At 54.0% G+C, this 26,295-nt stretch overlaps 1 protein-coding gene across 1 annotated transcript; it reads right to left on the bottom strand.

Annotated features, from left to right (window-relative positions):
* Positions 1 to 3,038: 3,038 nt before the first annotated feature.
* Positions 3,039 to 4,972, bottom strand: LOC125542907 (zinc finger CCCH domain-containing protein 2-like). The gene has a single exon (XM_048706132.1). It carries the CDS (start codon positions 4,848 to 4,850, stop codon positions 3,696 to 3,698), a length of 1,155 nt encoding a protein of 384 aa, XP_048562089.1. The 5' UTR covers positions 4,851 to 4,972; the 3' UTR covers positions 3,039 to 3,695.
* Positions 4,973 to 26,295: the final 21,323 nt, after the last annotated feature.

Genomic DNA, 26,295 nt, shown 5'->3' with positions numbered 1-26,295 from the left:
CCACTGGGAGATTATGATTTTGGCTCCTTTCTCTATTGTTCCAAATCAGCCCATTGCTTTCGAGATTATGTCTAAAGGGAGTAATCAACGTTTGCCCCCTCCGAGACGACGAATAGAGCTGCCCTAGACCCATTGCAAGTGATTTGAGGTCTTTTACTGCAGGACACCTACGTACCTCGCATACTGCTCCCCACTCTTGTGCTTCCCCACCTTCCCCATCCAAGGTTATCTCTCCGGTGAGCTCGCCAAAGACGACCTTCCTCTTCAACCCTACGTTATTCCATTGAACATCGTATACTCCCCTCCCACCTACATTTTGCCAAATTGCACTTTCTTAGAATCACTCCCAACTTTATTTCTTGATCTCAAGGCGGACCCATTATCTCCATATCCAAATTTCCTCCAAAATCAGTGTCTGTTCTGTGGCTTGTAATTCTAATCCTCGTCATATTGCTGGGAAAATAGTTAGGAACTTGAACACTACCATTTCAAAAATTGCTCCCAAGGATACTACTGAGAAGAAACTTTCCAATCCAAAGAAGAAGGGAGACAATGAGGGCACAAGCAAGAAGAAGGTGGCCCCAATGTGTGAGGATTACTAACACCAAAGACTACAACATCAAGAATGCACTTAGGGAGCGTTCGGAGTCCCTCCGCTCCAGACTCAGCTCGCGGAGCTGCAGACTGAAATAGTGAAGCTGGAAAATACGCGCTCCACGGCGGAAAGCCGAACAGGCCGTTAGTTATGATGGAAATGTTCTTTTGGACTATGAAGACTATGAATGTAATAAATGTGAGTCGTCGGGCCTTGTCTTTATGTACTGGAAAGTCTAAGATTTTTTATCTATGCAATTAACTCTTCGATATACTTGTGTCTGTATTTGTTTCCCTTCCTAAAATTTCTACTATCAGATAATTAAAATCCAATCTAATAGCTAGAAAGTTTCCGATCCATTCAGGTTTTACGATGAATACAAAATGAAGACTCTTAACTGGAACAACGAAGAATAAATTATACTCCCTCCGTTCGAAATTACTCGTAGCAGAAATGGATGTATCTAGAACTAAAATACATCTAGATACAATCCATTTACACTAGTAAATTTACAGAAAATTTCCCCTCTGTTCCAACCTATTGGGTGTGTCCTTTTGATGTGCACTACCAAACACCCATTCAATAATGCAGGATTCAGGTGGATGCAGCACAACAATCATGTGTTTTTTCCATTCAAGTGTTCTTCATCACTACAGTGAACCAAAGAGATCCTCAATGGAGCAGCAAGCAATCGACTGATCGTGGTAGGTGAAGGGGGGCCTACGCATTTCAACCCAGCGAGCGAAAAGACGAGACTGCACCAACGCCACAACCAAACGCCGTGAATGTGGCGAGCGAGGAAAGGGAAAGAACCCGTGGTGAGCAGAGCAATCGAGCAGGCGTCTGCATCTGAACCACTACCATCATTTCTCTCTCTCTTTTCCTCCTGCAAATGACTATCACTTCTCCAATGCTGTGCCTGCTGCGTCCACTGTTACTTTGCCTTTGGCTTTCGTTGCAGGTAATTATCTTTGACTTTGCCTTTGGGTGCAGGTAATTATGAGTTGGCGCTCGCCGTAGGCCCCTCCCCTCTGCGCGTTTTGATGATGCCGTGGCTTCGGCATCTGAACTGAAAAGAAGGGTCGCGTTCAGTTCAGTTCCACCTCAGGTTTTCTCTTGCTCGTGGCCTTGCTCTATTCACAAGGATGGAATGGTACTCCCCGGTGCTCCGGAAGATGGTGTAGAGTGGGATAGCACAATCGTACAAGAGGCTGCTGCTATGAGATACAGATAGAACCTGAATCGTCGCCATCTACTACTACTACGATGTTTGCAGTCGTACTGAGCGAGGCTGGTGCGTGAGCGCGACGGAACGATTTTTGGAGAAAAAGAAGGAGCTGGAAACCGAGGAATGAAAGCTGGAGAAGGAACAGAGGGGGCGGAAGGAAAAGAAGATAAAGAAGGCTCTGCCTGTGGCCGCTGTCTCGTAGAACCGGACAGGCCTCGGGGCTTCCTCGACCACACGATGCAAAAGTCGCCGAGGACGCCCGCACCACGCCGCGGGCCGCGAGGCCCCACTCCAGTACTGCTGCTCCATGCCAGGCCAAGCCGAACCGATCCGATCGATCGAGTGCCGCGCGGCGCGGGGCGAGTGAGGAAGAGTCGCCGCGCCCATCACGTCGCTCTCCGGCTCCGGACACGCCACCACCCCATCATTCCACCTCCTCCCCTCTGATGGCGCTAGATCTCCGAGATTTGGGGTGGTGGCGCGACATTCCTCCGGCCCCGGTCCAGTCGCTCGATCACTCCGACTCCGCTACGTCGTCGTCGGAGACGAACACATGTCCGGCAAGGAGCGACGCGAGAAGAGGTCCGGATCAAGCTCGGTCACGCAAGAACTACAGATTGAATCTACGACGCCATAACTATACGTGACGTGACGCAAGAGCAACCAAATAAGGCGAAACAGAAACGTACCACTCCGAGCGGAGTACAACCGAGAAAAGGAAGCGGAGCACTACCAAAGAAAGTCCGCCATGTACTACGATGCCCGATCGACCCCGAGAAAAGGAAGATCTTTGGCTGGCATGTGCGACGGCGACAGGGACGACGCGCACGCCGCCGGCTGTACCAATCCCCTCCCGGCAGGGCCAGCGCACCCGAGGGGAAAACGACCAGGTGGCCACTCCGGTGCCGTCGCGCTCGCCCGCCCGCCGGTCTCTCTCATGGGGGGTTCCACGCCCACATCGCCCCCATACTGCTCACAGCCATCCGAGCTCCGCAGCCACCATTGTCGACCATGCCGCCTCAACCGTCGCCGGACACGCGCGCCGGTCACCACCACGTCACCGCAAGCGCCAAGAACAATCACACTCAACCATTACATTTCATTCCCACTTTTACTTGCTGGAAAGAAGAGATAGATAGATGTAGCAAGACGTGCAACACAAGAAAAAGGGGTAAAAGAGTAACCGGGAATATTTACTTTACTGATAGATAGATATAGATAAACATCATTTACTTGATAATAGCAAAGGATTACACAAATACATTGGGGAGTTCGTTCATCGCCATTGGATGAACAGGGATTAAAGGCTGCTAAGCAGCTAAGGTACAAAATATGCTGTGGGGGATCATCATCCTTACGAAGGAGATTACATTAATAATTAACAAAATGTGAAATCAACTAGAGGGCGGTCGAAATCGGTCTTCGGACGACGATAAACAAACACCAGCACCGGTAATCACAGGAATCAAGTCCACCTTCCAACCTCATCCTCACCATCCATCCATGCTTCAGCACCTATCCACAGAGAGGACGGACCACCGCCGCCTTCCAAGTTCCAATCCATCTCTTCCCTCCTTTTTTTGGTAACATTTTTTTGGGTAAATTCCTACACTTCCTCAAGAACCCCAAAACAAATCCACCCATCCATCCATCTTCATCTTCATCTTGCCTCCCTTCCGCCAACCAACCGGGAATATTCACATGGGAGATAGATAGCAGCTATGTACAGGAATTTGCAGCAACTGGAAATAGCAAAAGAAACTCGTGGATATTTTTTTGGGGGGCCATTTTTCTTCTCTTCTTACCGCCACCTCCGCCGTGAAATCTTGTCGAGCGCCTCGTCCCAAAATGAACTTCGAAGAACGGCTTGCCTCAGTTGATCAGGTCGGAGACCCAGCCGACGTCGGGGCCTCCTGCTCCGGCACCGACGACCTCGCAGCTGCGGGGCGCGGCACCGTCTCGGCTCAGCCGCTCGAACACCTTCTCGCGGAGCGCCCTCCCGGACTCCACCCTCTGGACTGGCTCCTCGTCGTCGATGAAGCGGAGGTTCAGTGGCTCCAGGTTGGCCATGAAGCTGGAGGCGCTAGTCTGGGTGCCCATGGGGGTGGTGGGGAGGCTGTAGAGGCCGGCGGCCTTGGGCGAGCCGTAGGCGGCAGGGGAGGTGGGGTAGCCGGCCCACCCACCGGACGGGGACGCCTGCGCCTTGGCGAGGCGCAGCTGGCGGAGCGAGGCGAGGACGTCATTGACGGGCGACCCGACGCCGGGCCAAGAGCCGCGGCGGAAGGAGGCGGCCCCGTCGGGAGACAATGGCGGCGACTCGGACGGGGGCGACTTGGGCGGGGAGGAGAGCAGGGTGCTGGTGGGCGAGGAGGACATGATGCTCTTGCTGAGGTAGCTCTCGAACGCCTGGCGACGGAGCGGCGAGCCGTCGTAGGACTCGGCGAGCGGCGAGAGGGGCGTGCTCCGGGGGCTGGAGTGCTGGGACGGCATGGCGCGGAGCTGGTCCGGGGTGTGGGCGAAGAAGCAGACGCGGCGGCGGCAGGCGGTGCCGTCCTTGCAGGGCTGCGTGCGGTAGCGCGCCGGGTGGAGCCAGCACTCGAAGACGCCGTGCGCGTACTCGCAGGCGTCCCCGCGCTTGCAGCCGCCCTTGCGGAAGTCGGGGCAGGCGGTGCCGGAGTAGTGGTACTTGCGCGGGTCGCGGCGGCGCGCCTTCTCCCCCGGGTGCGCGAAGGGGCACTCGGTCCAGTCGTGGCTGCGGCCCCTCGCGCAGCGGCGCACCTTGAAGTCGTACATGCGGAACTCGTCGCAGGCGTAGGCGTCCACCGCGGCCGCCATGGCCGCCGCCTCGTCCTCGTCCTCGGCGCCCGCGCCCGCGCCGACAAGGTCGTTGCACGGCAGGTACTGGCGCAGCGCCGCGAACAGGAACGGCGTCTCGTCGCCTCCGCCGCCGCCGCCGGCGTCGACGCCGCTCACGGGCAGGTGGTTGCCCCACGGCGGCACGCTCACTCCCTCGCTCATCATCATCATGTCTTGGCGCTGCTCTGCTTGCTCTGCTCTAGGGGAAGGAAGAAGAGATCTGGTAGTGGAGGACTGAGGCGGAGGCTTGTGGCCTTGTTGTGGGTGGGTGTGGGACGGATTGTGGAGAAGAACACCAAGCGGCGCGCGCTTATAAACACCCAGGCCACGGCCGGAGTAACAGCGCGGTCGTACGAACTAACTGACGCCGTTAGCGGGGCAGCCACCCCTCGCCCCCCACTGACACTTCACCCCCACCCCAACCCCCCGGCCCACCGTCAGCGAGAGGGGACGACGGGAGGCGGGGATAAAGGCGGGGTACGGAGCGTTACACGCGGCGGGCGGGGAGGCACGGTGTCAGGCATGCGGGAGGCGAGGTGTCTCGCGGGGGCGTTGGGCCGGGGACACGTCGTGGCGTGGGGAGGGGAGGGAGGGAGCCCTACGACGATCTTTATTTATTTTCGCCCTACGTGTATAGATTGGGGGTTTGGGGGTTTGGGGTCCGGTCCGTCGTCGCGTCCGTCGGGGTGGAAGGGAAGGGAGGAGGAGATATTCGTTCGTGTAGTTTCTGGAAACCTGGGGTAGGGACTGGTGGGGTGGCGCGGGTTGGACAGATGCGCGCATGCAGATGGGTGGTGAGGTGGGGTCGTGCGGGCAGTGGCCTGCTCGCCTTTTTTTTTCCTTTCCCCTGACCTCGCATGTGCTTGTCACCTGTTTGGCTGCTTCCGAGTTTAGAATTATCCTGCCTTTCCACTTAGCGTAAGAGGAACTACTATGGTGTATGTGTGTTTCTGTGAGCTGCTGGTATGTACTCCTCCGTTCCGAATTACTCGTCACAGAAATAGATGTCTTTAGATGTATTTTAGTTCTAGGTACATTCACTTCTATTACGAGTAATTTGAAACGAAAGAAGTATGTATGTATGTATGTATGTATGTATGTATGGGGAGGAATTTGTTCGGCCGTCAACGTCCGTAAATTTCCTAGTAATAGTAGTACTTGTTGAAAACCAGCATAATCCATGAGCGTTCTCCCGAGTGTAATTTGCAAGGATTTTCCACGGGTACAAAATATTTGTTAAAAAATAATCACAAATATCTAAGGGAGCAGAACTAGATATTTGTGTGAGCGGCGAGGATTAGAGGTAGGGGGAAAGTTTCTACGCTGTCGACGTCTATGTAATCCTTAATAATTGAATTGTACGTTAGATACTTATAACCTTAGTTTTGTCTTCTTGTGTTCGTGTCCAAGGGTCTGTATATTTCAACTGTGTTAGGCATGTACAATGCATAGCCTCCCTCACATGCCACGTAGGATCGAATATGATGTAAAGTAGGTTCAGATAAGGAAGCAGGATCCTTTCTAGGAGGCGGGTGTTTGAAGAGAAAAGGTGTGGTCCGGTGACAAAAGCTGAAAAGGTTAGAGTGAAAAATAGACATGCATGTGTACTAGAGTCTTTATTTTCTATTTTCTTAATGAGGCCCACTAGTGGTAGCTTGCATTGGGGAGAAAAAATAAATGTAGGTGCCTCACATTACTTTTTGTCATGGGGCATTTGTATTCATATGCCACCATTGTACCTGCCCTTAGACGTTTCGCAGACAGCCGTTTGGTTGCTTGCTTGATGATCTGGCCTGCAGCTTTGGCTAGGTCTGAATGCTTGCCAACTGTTTTGGCTTCCTAATAAAAGATCATAGATTAAATAAACTTAACCTCAATTAGTTAGTTAATAAAATGGGCATATTGTACTTTTCTAAAGAAAAAAAGACAGAAATAACAAAATATCTAAGCATACGCGCACGGACAACCGCACACCTTTCTTTCTCTTGTTCATGTTCGCAAAGGAAAACACTAGTTATCCCACCCTTCAAGCCACTTTGCAACTCGAGATGGCAGTGGCAGGAGGTCTCGTCGATTTTCTTCTTGTTCATTTTCGCAAAGAAAAGCATTAGTTATCATGCCCTTCAAGCCGCTTTGCAACTCGAGAATGGCGGTGGCAGGAGTTCTCTTCGATCTTCCTCTTGTTCATCTTCGCAAGGAAAAGCACTAGTTATCATGCCCCTCAAGCCACTTTGCAACTTGAGAATGGCGGTGGCAGGAGGTCTCGCCGTTTTTCTTCTTGTTCATTTTCGCAAAGAAAAGCATTAGTTATCATGCCCTTCAAGCCGCTTTGCAACTCGAGAATGGCGGTGGCAGGAGTTCTCTTCGATCTTTCTCTTGTTCATTTTCGCAAAGAAAAGCACTAGTTATCGTGCTTCTCAAGCCACTTTGCAGCTCGAGAATGGCGGTGCTAGGAGCTCTCGTCGATCTTCCTCTTGTTCATTTTCGCAAAGAAAAGCACTAGTTATCATGCCCTTCAAGCCACTTTGCAACTCGAGAATGGCGGTGGCAGGAGTTCTCGTCGATCTTCCTCTTGTTCATCTTCGCAAGGAAAAGTACTAGTTATCGCCCTCAAGCCACTTTGCAACTCGAGAATGGCGGTGGCAGGAGCTCTCGTCGATCTTCCTCTTGTTCATTTTCGCAAACAAAAGCACTAGTTACCATGCCCTTCAAGCCAATTTGCAACTCGAGGATGGCGGTGGGAGGAGCTCTCGTCGATCTACCCCCATGTTAACTGCAAGCCATCATGGCATCAAAGCCTCTGCTCCGCCGTACGAGGGTGTTGAGTTCATCAGCCTCATCATGGATGCTATAATAGGGACTCTTAGTTGTTTCTCTATCCTATTACGATGATTGCATGAAACTATGAAAGCACATCCAATCTCTTTGGTGGTTTTGATAATTCATACCAACATACATATCCTTGAACTAGTGATTTCCTTTAGTATAGTTCAGGCATGGTTCTTATAGGTACAACTTAGGAAGTGAAGGTGAACCCCTAGAGCTAAGGATGAGCTACGGACAAGGGTAAGATCAAGCCTAAAGGCTCTTTATTCTGTATCTTTTTTTTCCGTCCATCTTTATTTTGTACTTGAGTGATTAAAGATCGCATTGAGTATACCAATGACTCCTATAAGGCATGTTGGAGTGCCCATCTCCATGGGTTCTCCGCGTGCGAAGAGAGGCTCCTGGACCTCCATCGCACGGTCATGTGTCGTGGGGGACACTCAAGGTCAACACGAGCCATTAAATCTGCGTAGACGACTCACGCCTCGGTTACCCGGCTGGACGGTCCAAGACGGATGGACCGCCTGTCGCGTCCGCTCCACCAATCATTGGGCGGCATTAGACGTTGCAACTTGATAATCATCACATTGTATAGCCCTGACACGTTGGCGTCTATTCTAAACCTGTTCATGGACAACCCGTCCAGGAGGCACGAACCCCGAAGCCCGACATTCAGGCCGGGCTCGGGCTCCGCTTTCTCACCCAAGCCCGGCCCAAAAGCCTCAAATGTACATATAAACATATTTTACTCGAAATATAGGTATAATGAATTAAAATAATATCCCAAATATGATTAATTATTTAATTTAATTAAAAATGTCACTGCTCATGTACTTCGGGCCTGCTCGGGCTTGGGATTTTTTCTTCAGGCTTTGCCAAGCCCGGCCCGAACCCGACCCGGCCCGACCAATGATCAGGTTTGGCTATACCACAGAACCGTGGGCAGGTCATGTATGTTCATAAATTATTGGATGAAACTCAAGGGGCATAGTGCGTGGAACAACATATGTGGATTATGACTCCAGTGTCGTTGAATTTGTAATCAATGAATTCGAAAAACTTGTTGAACATCCTAGTATTTCAGATGTAATATTTATATTTGAACTATTGTTGTACTAGGAATATTCGCATGTTATTTATGGAAGAATTGTGTTGTTTCTTATAAGAGCATCTACACCCGGGCGCCCAAACCCTGCACAAACGTCGGGCGGTTTGCACAAACGGCCGGGCGGCCCGCCCGGTCACTGACCGGTCTCGAAAATCTGACCCAGATGGGCGCCTCAAACAGGACTCAAATATCCGGGCTGACTGATACGTTCATTTTGCATCATGTTTTCTACTATTGTTTATAATATTTTTAATCAATATAACACTTTGTGAAGCAAATTTAATGCCTTTTCTATCTTAATTTACAAGATTTATATGAAGAGTGAGATTGCCGGCATGTGAAATTCTGGACCTAAAAAAGCTATGTTAGAGATACATATCCGCGTACAAGATTTATACAAAGACAAACGTTTAAGTGACATGGTCGAAAGGCCGGCTCCTGAAATCCATGTCCACCTACAAATAGTGTTTCGGGGGTTGACATTGAAGATGCCCTTACGATGGCGGAAGTCCTGATGTTAGTAGTAACTTGCCATTTTTGTTTGGAAATTTCTTGTCTTGCTGTTTGAATCTGTAATAAAGTGTTCTTTGAATGGCCTTATTTATGATGTGCTTGTTTTGGAGAAACCATAATTTTGAGAAAAATACTAATACCGTAATAGGACCAACAACCCATTAAAGCACGGTTAATAGTATAGCTAACTACCGGCTATATGGGGTTGCCATGTCACATATAGTCGACCTAATAGCCAACACGTATAAGAGCAAGTACAATAGTCCTATTCAGCAGGCTGCAACGAAGTCCATATCAGCAAAAATCTGAGCTGGAGAGAAAAAAAGAAAGGAGAGAGAAGGGGCGGGCTCTTCGTGAAGCGTCGGGCTAAGACACAGAATACGAGAGCCTTCCGCCCGCTTGCAGCCCGATGCGAGCGCTAGCACCGCCGCTTCGGACCCCGTGCGTCTCCCTTGCCTCGTGCGCTTCTCCTTCCACCTCCGCGCGCGAAATCCATCTTTCCCTCGCTCCAAATCGCTTGGTGCGCGCCAAATCGAAGCTATGAAGTCTCCAGCTTCCCCCAAATCGCCACCACCCCAATCCCTAGAACAGCCGCATCAAGGAGATGGGTCGGCAGTCCAAAAGGACGTGTGCGCCGGCGCCTCAGGTCGTCCCACCGTCGCTGCCTCAATTCATTCCGCCGTTGATGCCGCATCTCGTCCCACCGTCGGCGCCACACCTTGTCCCACCGCCGTCGGCGCCACACCTCGTCCCGCCACCACGCCAGCCCGGACCAGGTGCCTCTATTCCCCCACAGCCACCAAAGGCGGCGGCGGCCTCTACACCATGCTGGCTCCCCCAGACGCAAGGCCCTTTGTGGTACACGAATGTTGATGCTTTGAATCCAGAAGCATGGTATGTGTTCCCCCCTGTTTACTAGTACAGTGTTGCTATGATAGCCTTCTATTTGATACATATATTCAACTGTTTACACATATCTGGTTTAGTTAATACTGTCATGCAATGCTAGCTTGCTATGTGATAGATTTGTTTTTCTGCTTATCTGAACTCTGAACATGCAGATGGTCTTTATTGGTGTCAAACTGTCAAATATTTGCATGATATGCAGCTATGCGTTTCTGTGTGATATGAATCCACATGTATTTGATATGATGCTCAGCTGTTGTAATTTAAAAATGGTTATGACAGAAACAGAAAGCAAATAAGTGTTTCCATCTTATCTGAAACTCTCAACATTTAGAATTTTCCCTAATGAATTAATTGATGTTCTTATAACTAACCAGCACGTAATAGTCTAGTCTCCTTGACAGCCTTTGTATTGTACTTAACTAGTAATAAGAAAGCCTTGCTTATATTTCAGTAGATTAGATTACTGCCTAATCAATCTTAAAAATTACAAATGAAAGCAAGTTAGCAAGTCCGTGTGTGTTTGTATGATTTGTACTACAGTATGTTGTCATAGTTCCTATTTACAGAAATGTTCTTTGCTTAAATGTGATGTCTTTTTTTATTAAACCCTATTGTAATATGAAGTCGATTGTTTGTTCATCTAGTATTGTCTCGGCAGGGGAGTGGATTCTCACCCACCTGGTGGGTTCCTTGGTTTTTTAAGAACATGCCAAGCCTTTCACAAGCTGTGAGCAATGGGACTTCATCGCAACAAATCAAGAAAGGAGATGCCACCAATGGTGGCGAGTGTGAAAGGACTAAAAAGCACTTGCTGTGGACAAAAGAGGAAGATCTTAGATTGGTAAGCTTTTTTTCCATGTTGGTCTCCATGTGTTACATTACTAGGAGAAGAATAAACCTCTTTTGGTAATATTGTAGGTTGGTGACCTAATAGTTAATCATAATGCAACTCTTACTGTCATGAGCATGCCATCTTCATCTCATCATCATTTGCATTCACACGGAAATATTTACCATCTGCTTTGTTTCCATTTTTTCATACGATGGCTGAAGATTGTTGATGCAGATGGATCCGTCGCTCCTTTCTATTGAAGTTCCAACTTATCATCGTCAAGATCAAAACTAATGGCTTATTTGCATTGTGTCTTGTTCGGTTAATGTTTTCTTAAAAAGACCGATGCAATGTTTAAGTGTCGATGTCATGGTGTTATGCGCCATTAGTTTGTTGATCGTCGGCGCCAAGATTAAAACTAACGGCTTGTTTGCCGAGCGTCTTATTTAGTTCTATGTTTGGCTAATGCTTCCTTGGGAAGACTCAAGCAATGTTCAACTGTATTGTCATGGTGCTATGCGCACCTGTTTCTTGCTTGTTTATTAATTAGTTTTCCTTTGTCTTCTATTGGCATGAATGGAATATATCTATACATAATTATTAAAAATGCTTGAATATTAATTAGTGTCTTTTGATATATCCAGTATATCCTATTGATATGAATGGCAGATATATGCTGATTGAAATGGCCACAAAGATGTTGTATGTATCGGATCACAACAGATGCAAATATTAAATGTGCATGTCTTTATTAGGGTCAGTCTTAGAGCCAACCTAAAAGCCAGCTTATTGTATGGGAAGGCTTTATACATGATGTGGCAGGGGCTTATAGCCAGCAGCAGGCTGTGCTATTAACCATGCTCTAATAGCAAGTTGATAAGAAGTACTCCCTCTTTCTCAGTTTACAGGACGTGCACGTACCCGTAAGTCGTCAATTTGACTAACCTAATACAAGTCATATATTACAAAAAATATATCAATATAAACTTCAGATGTTCTATTTTCAAAAAGTATAATTTTTGTGTTATATAGTTTATATTAGGGTGATAAAATTGGCAACCTAGGTATACGCGTAGGACTTATAAACTGTGACGGAGGGAGTAGTACTTTATTAATACATGATCCACCTTACATTCTCGCATTGTTTCTTGGAACACATGCTACAGCCGGCTGTTAATCTGCAGCCCGCTTCTCTTCTCTCTTCTATTCTCTCACTCAACTCAGCAAAAATATAATAGTTTAATCCTTACATCTGACTGACTGTACATAATTATACTTGCTTTTGATACGATTATTAACCTGGCCGAAACGATTTGCTTGCGATCAAGTTTCAAGAAAGTGAAAAGTTGCCACGCAATCCAAGGGAGGCGGTCCCAATCGGGACAGCGCCCGCAAGCGCCAAACATTCGGGCGGGAAACCATGCGCCACACCACACGTAGGCACCGCTGCAATCATCCATACCGCGGCCGCGTCTGCGTCGCCACGGAGGTAGCGTGACCTTCGAAAGTTTCGGAGCCAACAGATTAGGCAAGTCGCCGGCTTAACCACCATCTCCTTATTTCTCTCCCAGGTTTGGGATCCTCGTATTGATAATGACAGGCTAATTGATCTATTAGTGTAAAAGATAGACATGCCAATTGAGTTACGGAAGTGCAGGAGTAGGAGTACACCACACTTTACGCTTTACGGGTGGAGTAGCTGGTAGTAGTAGCGGTGATGTCTGTTTAGACACGCGTGGCGTGGGGGAAGGGAACCAAAACCGCCCGCCGACCGGTCGCGGAGCCGTGCACCGTGCCGCCAGCCGATCACGGCTGCGGCCGGCCGGACACGACGCGCTCCTCCCGCCAAAACGGACGCAACAGACCGCATTGATGGTCGTGAGCACAGCAAGACGTCGTGCGGTGCGACGACAAGGTCGGGATGGAACGCCACATACGCTACGCCGTTGGGAAACGAGACGGAACGCGACAAAGCGAGGCATTCCGCCTCACGGCGCGAAAACTCTGGAGCTGCAGGGTGCAGCGCACGAGGAACAGTGGCCTGTAAATCTCAAAATGGCGCTGATGAACGGGCATGCATGCATGCGATTTTCTGCTGATCCGGCGGTCGAGAGCGAACGTGCACGCACGCGCAGCCGGGCCACCGGCAGGATGGCCGCGCATGCCACCTTCTTATCCTCATTTACAGTGCCGGTAACAGGGCGGAACAGATCTGCCGCAGACGGCCTGCGCCGCGCCATGATGGAGATCCTAATCCGAGCAGCAGGGCAGAGGGGATAGAGGAGAGAGGCGAGGAAGAAAGGGATCGGTCGACGCGAGGGAGGGGGGGAGGGCAGCCGGAGGCGTACGACGTCGCTCCACGCGGCGCGGCGCATCACGAGATGTGGCGCGCGGGGGTACGGCCGGGCCCCGCGCTGGAACCACTCCCCCGAGGCCCGACACGGCGGCTGACGTGTGCTCTCCTCCCGGCGCCACTGCGCTGCGACCCCGCTGCTGTTGCATGCATGCACCTTAGCCCTCGTGGCGCACGTCTCTCTGCCTGTCGTTTCCCCGCTTTGGCCTCTCTCCACTGTTTACGATCATCTGGCCTCGTTTTACGCCGCTCGTTCTTTGAACTCAAATGTCTTCCTGGTCGCTCTCGGTGCTCTGCTCACTTCCGGAGTTTCCGCATCTCAAGGGATAGGCTCAGCTCTCTCTCTCTCGCTCCCAGCAGTGGCGGTGCACGAGGTTCACGCCCTTGGAGTTGACAGAACCGACACTGCGCGGTTCCGTCAGAGTCGGTAACACAGACGCACCGTGCTGCCATAAATCGGACAACCCGAGATAACTGTGGGTGGATAGCTGGAGCGCAGCAGCGCCAACATTAAGATTGGGGCCATGTTCAGTGCTCATCTCTCAAATTTGCCGCTTCACTAACTATGCTCGCGGATCGAGCTCCGTCGGGGCACTTCATCCTGCTCCCCGTTTGTATAGCTCCCTTGCTTTATATTGTGATTAAACAAGGTGCGTCGAAATAAGACCGACACCGTTGTCTTGCGCTAATTTCCTACTGTAATAATGAACGCGAAAAAAGTGCGTGCAAAGTTTACAAGACATGAACATGAAACAAAGGTCGACTTTTGTTTGTTAAGATAAGTTTTACAAGGCACTAGTTACTTTGCAATTCGTACGTGTTACACGATGACCATGCACACGACGCGGAAAGCTAGAGATGAGCTTGAACATTATATACACTTTAGATAGATCTTGGATGGTATGCGATGTGCCTAGAACACGCGAACAACCTGCCTAGCGGCCTAGCCGGTAGAGGCTTCGCCAAGCACCTAGCTTTGGCTTAATTAGCAGTGACGTATCCAGCAACAGCAATAGCAAGCAAGGCACCTTTGCTTGGCTGGCTGGCTGGCTTTGCTCCCTCCCTAGAGCCTGTCCCCTCACTCCCTGGCCATGCTCTAGCCAGTCCTCGTCATGCCGACCCCTTCGCTCTGAGCTCCCCTTCCCTCCCTCTCCTTTGCATCTTGTCTCTCTTTTCCAATCTTTATCCCTGCACCACTGCATGCATCCAGCCACAGGCGTGAGCGTGGCCGATGATCCGCAGCTAAGCTTGACACACAAGGCTGGCCGGTGAGAGTACAGAAGCGGTACTGCCGGTGACGCACATATGCATGCAGGTGGTTGCTTGCGCGGAGCCGTGTCTCCCGAATCTACACTTGCCCGGACGTTTCAGGAAAAATTCCGTCTTCATCCGACACATGCCCGGCTCTCCTTTGCTTCACGGACGTGTGTACGAGCAAGCGATCGGTGCATGTCGCGCCACCTTTCCTTTGGCTTTGGCTATGTGAACTCACCTTTTTTGCTTCCTCCCGAGCCAAGTAACAGCAGTACTGTTACTGTTACCACAATAGTACATGACCGTGCGAATACGTACTACGATGGTACTGCACGGGTACTACGTAGCACGGTTGTTTTTTCACGTGCAACGGTGCACGGCGCGTGCATGCACGAGCACGACGGGCCTCTGTCGACCCGTCCAGTCCGTCGTGTGGATAAGCGCGCCTCCGTGTGTCGCGTACCCGGGGTGGAGCGGTGCGGTGGACGTGGACCGGGCACCGAACGAGGAGACGAGCCGTCCATATCTGCATCCAGGTACAGTGCTCCTTGCTGCTTTATTATTCAGAGTGGAGCCACAAGAGGCAATTGTGTTGTGTGCTCTTTATTCTTAGCTTAGCCATTTTGTTCCGTCGAGCTGGGGGAAATGCTTGCCCAGATTTGTTCGTGGCCACGTTAGGGTGCCGCCAGCTGCGTCCCCGTACGGAGAACCACCAAGGACATGGCTATTGAATTATTGGGTTCGTAGAATAGAATAGTTCGAATCATGCAACTTTTAGATGTGTACTCACACTTACAAGTACGAGGACTATATTTTGAATTTCATATACTAATGGAGCACATATGTCCCCGTCGACTAGGAATTATGTTTTCAATTGGTTTTACAAAAATAATACTATAACAAAAAAAAAGTCCAATGTAGCCAAAATTTCCTTCTAATCCCGAGTTCATGCTATGCACAAGCGAAATCCGAAAAATAGAAGGAGAATTTTAAACAATTCTGAATGTTTTTGACAACAAACATCCCATATTTTCCTCTGTGCGTGTAAATATTCATGACACAATCACATATTTTTAAAATCATTTTTTTGTGGCCCACAACATTAGAAACGTACATGTCGAACCGGGACTAAAGGGGTTGCGCCAGGAGCGAGGCCCTTTAGTCCCAGTTGCTGGCTGGAACTGGAACTAAAGGTACCAGCCGAACCGGGACTGGTGCGTGCCGAGGCCCGGCTGGCACCCTGGCCGCTCAAACTGGGACTGTTGCTCCGATTAGTTCCGGTTCGTAAGTCGACCGGGACTGTTGCTCTGATCTGACAAAAACCAAAGCCCCGTTTTCTATTAGTGCAATGCGCTCTCCACACACACCACATCTTAGAAATTAAACAAAAGCACATCAAAGTAAAAAATCATACAAATAGAATTGACTACATAATGCAGCGACAACAGTCATAACAATATGCATGCATTTGCTGGTAACAGAGATGGAAGCAATTGCCTAATATTCAAGGAAAAGGTCAAGAAATGTACAATTTCATAATATATAATTAGTGATGTTCTTACTTGCATATGGTGTCAAGTACATAGCTTTACTAGAAATACATATCAAAAGTGAATGTATCCATGTTTTAGAAGGGGCAATGGCCTTCAATGTATTGGTGCCACCTGACTGATGCATTCGAGGATCCGACTCAAGGAGTTAGAGGACACTCTGGATGTATCAACATAGGTTATGTCCCATGATTTGGTAATTTGCGAAGGAAGGAATGCCGACACTATGAGTTTTTTTCTTTCCGAAATGGAATGTGACGCATGAATTCCTAGAAAAGGGACGCGAGGAAAATGATGTGAGAGCATCTTCAACAACCGCGACAAAAGACACGCACGCGGTGAATTGACTTTTTAGCGCGTGCGGGACGTTTTCGCGCGCTCCAGCGATGGCGTGAAACTAGCGCGCGTGAGAAAAGGCGGTAGCAGGCGCGTTACATTTGGCGCCGCGTCCGGCGTGCCTATAAATTGCAGCGCCCTCTGCCGCTCTCCCTATCTCTTTTCATCGCCCTCTGCCGACGACACGCCACCATCGCGCCATCATGCCGCCTCGTCGCCGGGGAGGTACGGACTATCGCGGTGTCCGTCCGGCACCTACTCCGCTGAGATTCGGTCGAGCGGCGGCATGCGGCTCCGTCTCGGAACCTTCGACACCGCCCAGGAGGGCGCCCGCGCGTACGACGCTGCTGCGTGGCGTCTCCTGCGGTCCTGTCAGGACATGAACTTCGCCGACGTGGCGACGCGGGTGTCGGAGTAAATAGCCATGGGTAGCCTAGCCGGCTTCCCCTGGCACTTCTGCAAAAACTACGAGCCAGCCCGGCTCTCAAGAATCCAAGACATAGGGCCGCCTTCCCCTAGCCGGCTGCGATCTAGGCCGGCTTTCGGAAGGCGGTCCAACTTTAACCCTCATGAGAGGGCCGACTCCAAGACACCGGCTGTGAGAAGGCCGACTCCTTCGAGCCGGCTCCCCGCAAAGCAGTCAAGACCGTACCCACAAAGTTTGCACCCACCTAACGGCGGTACGACGGGGCGTGGCTACAGGAGAGCCTGCCACCCTTGAATCCCGGGGCACGCCTGGCACAGTGCGCCGTACGGGGTAGGCATGACCCGTCCGGCGCAACACTGTTGCCATGTTGACCCTGGCCTCACCCACGACGGGCCGCCAGCGCGGCCCACAGGCAGTGGCCCCCTTTGCGCAGAGAGAAGGCCGAAGGCGGCCACGCTTCCAACCAGCCGGCCCAAGACGGAGAAGGCTCCCCGCAGCCGGCTCGCCGCCTCCCTCGAAGGAGACGCCCCATTAAGGAGACAAGACGCGGTAAGGCTACAGCGATCGTCCGACAGGCGGCGGCACTATAACCGCGCTTACCACGATGAAGCTCACGTCAACAAGATGAAGCCACAGTGACCAGCCGCTGACCAGGCCCGGGGCATTGGGGCCCGCTTGCTGACCAAGGAGCTGGCAGCCGGCGGGCCCCAGCAGCCGACGCAGGAGCCGACGAGCACAGTCACAGACGGCTGGGCCCCGCGCCCAGCCGGATTACCATTGTACCCCCGGGGGTAGGCCTATATAAACCCCCCGGAGCACCCATGCAAAGGGTTCGACCCCCTGCTAGTTCTAGACACCATAAAAGGAGAAGAAGCAGGCTAGCCGTGCCCTTTCTTCCTCCTCCCCCCCCCAAAAAAACAGCTCAAGGAGCGTTGTGTAGCTACTTGATTCATCGAGTGAACATGCGGAGACCCCGCAGAGCAGCAGTAGGGGTGTTATCTCCTTGGAGAGCCCCGAAGCTGGGTAAGATCCGCCGGCGTGCATGTCTTCGCCTCATCCCGCTTCCAGGCACCGGCGACGTCTTACTGGTTCCCACAAAGATAAGCCACCCGTTGGCATATGTCGCACCTACCACCCGACATTTGGCGCCCACCGTGGGGCCAGGCGCACCATCGTCCGGAGACCTGTTCTGGACAGGAACCCTCTTCCTCCCCAGCGAGCGTAGCCAGCCCGGCACGCCCGATGGCGCTTGCCACGACGCGCTGCAAGGCGTCACCAGCATCTGCGTGGCAAGCGGCCTCGCCGATCTCCCCGACGAGGCCTTCATCCCCGACGAGCTCGCCTCCGATGTGGGCACTGACCGCCTCGCCAACCTTCTCGGCCAGCTCCATGTCTCCAGCGAGCCCGCTGCGGACCTGGAGTCGGTTGGTTCCACCGACCCAATGCATGTCGACTCCGACACGGCCTCCTACGACGCCTTCCCCACCAACGTCGCGATCTACAACGACCCGCTTCCTCGAGCCGACGGCCACGATGCTGTCGCCGCCGAAGTGATGGTTGTCGGCCACGGCGGCCCGGCCGACGAGAGCGCCCGCGACGCCTCGCGCGCGGCGGCCCATGACTTGTCCGCTCCTCTCCCGGCCGACGCCGACGACGAAGCCCTGGAAGCACGCCGCCTCGCCCTCCTCGCAGAGGGCCGGAGGCTGGCCTCCGTAAGATGCCTCACTGAGGCCTACCGGCGCGAGGCTGACCGCGCCGCCTTCGGCACGCCGGCCCCGGGCGGGCCAAGCCGGGCCGGCCTTGTCAAGCAACGCGGCGCCGTCATCGCCGACACACTGGGAGTCGACCGCCCGGTCTATGCCACTCCGCTCGAGAACTTGCGTGCCGCCCAGGCGGCCGTAGACGAGCTGGACGGCCTGGAGGCCGAAGACCTTCCCCACATGACCCGGCGCATCCAGCAGTTGATTGACGCCGCCACGCAGCGCACGAAGCCGACGCTCGCGCGGAAAGCCTTCCCCCGCGCCGAGAGCATGGCGCGACGTCCCGGACGCCGACTACGAGCGATACCCGCGCGCGACGCGAGAAGGAGCCGGCTACCAGCCGCAGCCGGACCCGGATCTCCATCGAGCGGGACGCGGACGGTCATCCCCGAGCCATGGAGCGGCGGGGCGACCCGCCTCTGCCTCCGCCCCGTGGAGAGAGATATCCCGCCTCACCGCCAGCGGCGCACCCGACTCTCAGCGGCCGGCTGGGCCGCCGCGAAGGAATCGGCGAGAACGACGCCCGTCATCGGATCGACCGCCTGGCGCGATCCCTGGCATTGGAAGAAGAAGACGATGTCGGCCCGCCTTGCTTTGGCCCCCGCATCCGCGACGAGCCCTTTCCCAAAGGGTTCTCGCTCCCAAGAGACACGCCCAAGTACAACGGCTCCGTGAAACCGGAAGACTGGTTGATCGACTACTCCACCGCAGTTAGCATCGCCAATGGCAATCGGCGCGTCGCCGTGAAGTACGTGCCCCTCATGCTGCAGGGCACGGCGCGGACCTGGCTCAACAGCCTCAAGCCGCGTAGCATCAACAGCTGGCTAGACTTCACAGAAGCCTTCATCCGCAACTTCACCAGCACCTACAAGCGGGCTCCCAAGCCCAGACAGCTTTCCTTGTGCATGCAAGGCCCCGCCGAGTCCACTCGCGATTACCTCACACGTTGGGCCGAGCTCCGCAACTCCTGTGAAGGGGTGCACGAGGTACAAGCCATAGAGTACTTCACAGCCGGATGCCGAGAAGGCACCCTCCTCAAGCACAAACTCCTCTGCGACGAGCCGGCTACTCTCGACGAGCTTCTGGACATAGCGGACAAGTACGCTACCGCCGACTCCTCCATGAAGACCGAGCTTCGGGTAGACGCGTCCGGAAAGGTGCTCAACCCGGCGCCCAAGACGCCGGCTGGAGAACCCGGCCGACACCCCAACTCGAACGACAACAAGCGCAAGGGCCCCGCGCCACCTCCCGCTAGCCGGCAGGTGGCCACGGTCGAAGATGCGCCACCTGAAGAACGACCGGCGCCCAAGAAGCCCAAGGGCGGCAGGCCGGCTTGGCAGCCCGCCTTCTCCTACGAGCAAACCCTCGACGCCCCTTGCAAGTTCCATAGCGGCGCGAAGCCGTCCAACCACACGACCCGGAAGTGCAACTGGCTCACCCGAATCTCTAAAGGCGAGGGGCTCTTGCCACCTGCGCCTGCCGGCCCGCTGCCTCCACCTCCGCCGCCTCCGGCCGCTCGGCCCGCAGTCGGAGCCGTGCATGACGAGTTTCCTGATGAGCAAGCAACCTACGTCGTCTTCACCAGCCAGCCCGAAGACCGGCGCAGCAAACGCCGAGAGCACCAGGAAGTCAGCGTGGTCGCCGCCAACCCCGCTGGACACATGCATTGGTCAGAAAAGCCCATCAGCTGGAGCCGGGCCGACCACCCGGAGGTGATGCCGTCTCCCGGCTCTTATGCTTTGGTCCTGGAAGCCACCCTTGCGACGGACAGACGCGCCGCCCGCTTCTCTCGTGTGTTGATAGACGACGGGAGTAGCATCAACATCTTGTATCGTGACACCCTGAAGAAGTTGAACGTTAAGACAAAACAGCTCACGCCCACTCGGACAGTGTTCCACGACATCGTACCCGGCCTGTCCTGTGCCCCCATTGGCAAAATCAAGATTGATGTACTTTTTGGGGACAAGGGGCATTTCCGCCGGGAAGCGATCTGGTTTGAAGTGGTGGACCTGGAGAGCCCTTACCATGCATTGCTGGGCCGACCTGCCTTGGCCAAATTCATGGCGGTTCCCCACTATGCATACCTCAAGATGAAGATACCAAGCACCAAAGGCGTCATCACCGTAGCCAGCGACTACAAGAAGTCCTCCGAGTGCGCCGCGGCCAGCAGTCGGCTGGCCGAGTCCCTTGTGATCGCCGAAGAGAAGAAGATGCTGGACCGAGTCGTGGCCATGGCCGGCAAGCAGTCGGCCGTGTCCCCCGACCCCAAGGAGCATGATACTCAAGGGTCTTTTCAGCCGGCCAAGGAGACGAAGAAGATACCTCTTGACCCCGAGCGTCCAGAGAGGTTTGCCGTCATCGGGGCAAACCTGAACAGCAAATAGGAAGGCGAGCTCGCAGATTTCCTCCGTGAGAATCGGGACATCTTTGCGTGGTCCCCCAAGGACATGCCGGGTGTTCCGAGGAAATTGCCGAGCACAAACTACATGTTCGAGAAGACGCAAAGCCAGTCAGACAACCCCTTCGCCGGCTATCGGAGGAGAAACGCAGGATTGTAGGGGAGGAGATAGCCCGGCTCTTGGCGGCCGGCTTTATCATGGAAGTTTTCTTTCCAGAGTGGCTCGCCAACCCGGTCCTTGTGCTGAAGAAGAATAACAAGTGGCGCATGTGTATAGACTACACAAGTCTCAACAAGGCCTGCCCCAAAGATCCTTTTGCCCCGCCAAGGATAGAGCAAGTGATAGACTCCACAGCCGGATGCGAGCTGTTGAGTTTTTTGGATGCTTACTCCGGATATCACCAGATAAAGCTAGACCCGGATGACCGCCTGAAGACCGCCTTCATCACGCCGTTCGGAGCCTTCTGCTACCTGACTATGACATTCGGCTTGAGAAATGCCGGTGCCACCTTTCAGCGTTGCATGCAGAAGTGCCTCCTCAAGCAACTCGGCAGAAACGCTCACGTATACGTGGACGACATCGTGGTGAAGACGGAGAAGCGTGTCACCTTGCTGGAAGACCTCAAGGAAACATTTGAGAACCTGCGCCGGTTCCAAGTCAAGCTCAACCCTGAGAAATGCGTGTTTGGGGTGCCAGCCGGCCAGCTCCTAGGCTTCCTGGTCTCCGAACGCGGCATCGAATGCAACCCGGCGAAGATCAAGGCCATCGAGAGAATGGCGATCCCTACCAAGCTTCGAGACATTCAGAAATTCACCGGGTGCTTGGCCTCCTTGAACCGCTTCATGAGCCGGCTCGGAGAGAAAGCTCTCCCCCTCTACCGCCTCATGAAGAAGAGCACTCACTTCGAGTGGAACGACCAGGCCGACCAAGATTTCCACGAGTTAAAGAAGATGCTGGCCACGCCGCCTGTCCTCGCGGCGCCGACCGAGAAAGAGCCCATGCTCCTTTACATCGCTGCAACTAGCCGGGTGGTCAGCACCGTCATCGTAGTCCAGCGCCCGGAAGAAGGCCGAGCCCAGCCGGTCCAGAGGCCGGTGTATTATTTGAGCGAGGTGCTGTCCGCCTCAAAGCAGAACTACCCGCACTACCAAAAGATGTGTTACGGCGTGTACTTCACCGCCAAGAAGCTGAAGCCCTACTTTCAAGAGCATCCCGTCACGGTCGTATGCACTGCCCCGCTAGCCAGATCATAGGCAGCCGGGATGCATCCGGCCGGGTGGCGAAATGGGCCATCGAGCTGGCCCCATACACGATCTTCTACCAGCCCCGCACTGCCATCAAGTCCCAAGCCCTGGCCGACTTCCTCGTCGACTGGGTCGAGACCCAGTACCTGCCGCCGGCTCCCGACTCCACCCATTGGCGCATGCACTTCGACGGGTCCAAGATGCGCACCAGCTTGGGAGCCGGCATCGTCCTTACCTCTCCCAAAGGCGACAAGCTCAGATACACGCTACAAATCCACTTTGCCGCCTCCAACAATGTGGCCGAGTACGAGGCGCTCATACATGGGCTCCGGCTTGCCAAAGAACTTGGCATTCGCCGGATCCTATGTTATGGCGACTCGGACCTGGTAGTCCAGCAGTCATCCGGTGACTGGGACGCCAAGGACGCGAACATGGCGAGCTACCGTTTCCTGGTCCAACAACTCAGCGGATACTTTGAAGGATGCGAGTTCCTCCACGTACCTCGAGCCGACAACGAGTCAGCCGATGCCCTGGCTCGAATAGGCTCCACCAGGCAAACAATTCCAACCGGCGTCGCTCTACAACGCCTCCTCAAGCCGTCCATCAAGCCGTCTCCGGAATCCGATTCCATCTTCGTGCCGCCTGACCCCGATGCGGCCAGGTCCGGCTCGAAGAATCAAGTAGCCGACCCCAAGACCCCCGTAGCCAGCCCGGCGACTGCGGTAGCCGGCTCGGGGACTGCGGTAGCCGGCCCAGGGACTGCGGTAGCCGGCCCGGGGACTGCACCAGCACTACAGCCGACGGCTGACTCCATCACCTCACCGCCCAGCCCGCCCACCCTGGTGGCAGTAGCCACTTTGGCAGTAGAAGAAGTCACGGCCCCGTCATGGGCTCAGTCCATCCTCAACTTCCTAGTAAACCAAGACCTGCCGGCTGACGAAACAGAAGCAAGACAAGTCCAGCGCCGAGCCGGAGCATACACAATCGTCAACAGAGAACTACTCAAGCGCAGCGTCACCGGAGTCCTCCAGCGATGCGTCGAGCAAGAGAAGGGCATTGCAATCCTCGCAGACATTCACCAAGGAGAGTGCGGCCACCATGCGGCCTCAAGATCACTTGTCGCCAAAGCCTTCCGCCATGGTTTCTTCTGGCCGACTGCTTTTGGACGACGCCAAAGAATTAGTCAAGCATTGCAAGGGATGCCAGCTCTTCAGCTCCAAGCAACACATGCCGGCTTCGGCACTCAAGACCATTCCCCTCACTTGGCCCTTTGCCGTTTGGGGACTGGACATGGTGGGCCCATTCAAGACGGCGCGCGGCGGCATGACGCATTTGCTCGTCGCCGTGGACAAATTCACCAAGTGGGTTGAGGCGAAGCCGATCAAGAAGCTGAATGGGCCGACTGCCGTGACGTTCATCGCGGACATAACAACTCGGTACGGCGTGCCACACAGCGTCATCACCGAAAATGGCACGAATTTCGCCAAAGGAGCCTTGGCACGTTTCTGCGCAGCCCAAGGTATCCGGCTGGACTTAGCATCCGTCGCCCACCCGCAGTCAAACGGCCAGGTCGAGCGAGCCAACGGCCTCATCCTCTCCGGCATCAAGCCCCGACTGGTTGTACCTCTGGAGCGCTCAGCCGGCTGTTGGCTCGATGAGCTGCCGGCTGTCCTCTGGAGTCTGCGCACTACACCAAACAAGTCAACCGGCTTCACCCCTTTCTTCCTTGTGTATGGTGCCGAGGCGGTCATCCCAACTGACATCGAGTTCGACTCGCCTCGAGTAACCATGTACACGGAAGCGGAGGCCAAGGAAGCACGAGAAGACGGTGTCGACCTGCTGGAAGAAAGCCGGCTGTTAGCTCTCAGCCGGTCTGCAATTTACCAGCAGGGTTTGCGCCGCTACCACAGCCGGAAGGTCAGGCCAAGATCTTTCCAAGAGGGCGACCTTGTGCTCCGGCTGATTCAGCGAACAGCCGGCCAGCACAAGCTCTCAGCCCCTTGGGAAGGCCCTTTCGTCATCAGCAGAGCTCTAGGCAACGACTCCTACTACCTGATCGACGCACAGAAGCCGAAGGCATGCAAGAGAGACGACTCCGGCAAGGAGTCGGAACGGCCATGGAACGCCAACCTCCTTCGAAGATTTTACAGTTGAAAGGCAGTATGTATCACGCTAACTTTTGTATTAAGTACAAGACAATAGGCTCCCTGAGGAGGGCTCGGGGACTGCCATCCCTTATTTATGAATGAAAAATATCATGCTTGTCGTATCATTTACTTATTCCGTCCGGCACCGAGTCCGACTAGTCGGCTCGGGGACTGGCCGACTGAAGTTATATTAGAAGTCCCACCCGCAGTCAGACAAGTAGTGTGCCGGCTCTCAAGCCTTCCCTTGCCAAAAGTCGCAGTTCGAAGAACCGGCTGTCCGGCTGGCAAGGGTTAAAGGTAGGAACGACCGCCCACACGAAAAATGGCTAGGGACTAACGGACTAATATAACAAAGCCGGTTTTTCCCACACCGCCGACCGACTACCAGAGTAGCCGGCCGGCCGGTTTCCATTCACTTTACTTTAAATCCAAGAAAGCTCAAGTACTTGCCTCCCCAAAGAGGGAAGGCGGCAAAGGAAAAAGCCTAAGGATAAACAAGCATACGCGAATGGAAACCAAACATGCACATGATAATATTTACACAAAAAGACCTCCTAGAGGCCAGCATTCAACATAGTTTGGATACACCCCCAGTGGGTGGAACTGCGAAACTTAACAAAAGGTTGTTCAAAGACAACAAAGCAGGAAAGATAAAGACGGCAGGTCAAGCTGGCGGAGCGGCCGACTGGTTGGCGGAGACGGTCGCGCCGGCTGAAGGAGCGGCCGACTGACGAACTTCGGCTTGGTCGCCGCCTCCCGCAGAGGGCGCGCTTCCATGCGCCTCGTTGCTGGAGGCACGGTCGGCCTGAGGTCGACTGGTTGTTCCACCAGCCGGCTCGACGTCTCCGCCGTCGTCGTCTTCGTCTTCTTCGCCCTCGTCGCTGGAGGCGATCTCCTCCGCCGAGTCCTCGCCCACCGCCGGGTTCAGCCCGAACCACTCCTCCAGCTGCGCGACACCGTCATCATCGATTTCGGGTGCGAAAACGCTGATGTCGGTGCACTCAGCGATCGTTGAAGCCCGCTGGGCGATAGCCGGCCTCACCGCCTCCAGCTCCGCATCGGCCTCCATCCGCCAAGTGCGCAGCTAGTCCAGGCTCAGCCCTGGGTACCAAGCCCGGATGAATTCCAACGCCCGCCCGGCTCCGAGGCGGGCCGCTGACGCTTTCCAAGCTTCGAAGCGACCAACTGCGACTTCCAGCCAGTCGGCAGTTCGGCTCGGAGTGCGGGGGATCGTCTTGCCGGGCCAGAGGGCGGCCAGCACTTGCGCCCCGGCACGTTGGAGCCGGCAAAGCATCCGATGAGCCGGCTGCAACCGTGCCTGGATAGCCAGAAGCTGCTCCTCAAGGGTCCGGTTTGCATCCGGCGCGATGTCGGCCCCCGCTTGCCGGCGCGCCTCGCGATGGGCCTCAATGCTTTGGGCGGCGAAGGCGGAGTAGCCTGGGAAGTAATCTGCAAGAAACAACAAGCAACAACCCAAGATAAGTCAAAAGACCCAGGCGGCAAGGGGCAGGAGAAGGGCCGAGGAAGGCAACTTACCGTCGATCAAGTCCTCGATCTGGCCGAAGCCTTCATCCAGAGCTCGCCGGGTCTCAGACCAGCTCGCCGCCTCCATCTCATATTCTGCTAGCAAGGTGGCTTCACTTTCCCGCGCCGCCTGCAGGGCCGCCTTGTGGCTTTCCTCTTGGTCGGTCAGCTTCTTGGCCAGGCGATCTCGTTCCTGGACCAAGGCAGCGCACTCGGCCTCTTTGGTGTAAAGGGCGGCCTTCGCTTCGCCAAGCTCCTTCCTCAAGTCGGCGTTGGCCCCTGAAGACAAAGAAAGAAGAAAGATCAATAAGAAAAGAGTCGTCAAGAAAGATTTGACCCGACTGCGCAGCAGTCGGCCCGAATCTCGGGGACACCCAGTGGGTGCGCTGACGCGCCCCCACAGGAGATAAACAAAACCAAGTACTTACTTCGGC

This window comes from Triticum urartu, chromosome 3, assembly GCF_003073215.2.
Source record: "Triticum urartu cultivar G1812 chromosome 3, Tu2.1, whole genome shotgun sequence".
Taxonomy (NCBI): domain Eukaryota; kingdom Viridiplantae; phylum Streptophyta; class Magnoliopsida; order Poales; family Poaceae; genus Triticum; species Triticum urartu.
The sequence above is the reverse complement of the archived record's forward strand: the minus strand, read 5'-3'. Positions and strand labels throughout refer to the sequence as shown.

Coding starts and splice junctions, on each gene's coding strand:
- LOC125542907 (XM_048706132.1), bottom strand. CDS start 4,850: ATGATGATGATGAGCGAGGGAGTGAGCGTGCCGCCGTGGGGCAACCAC.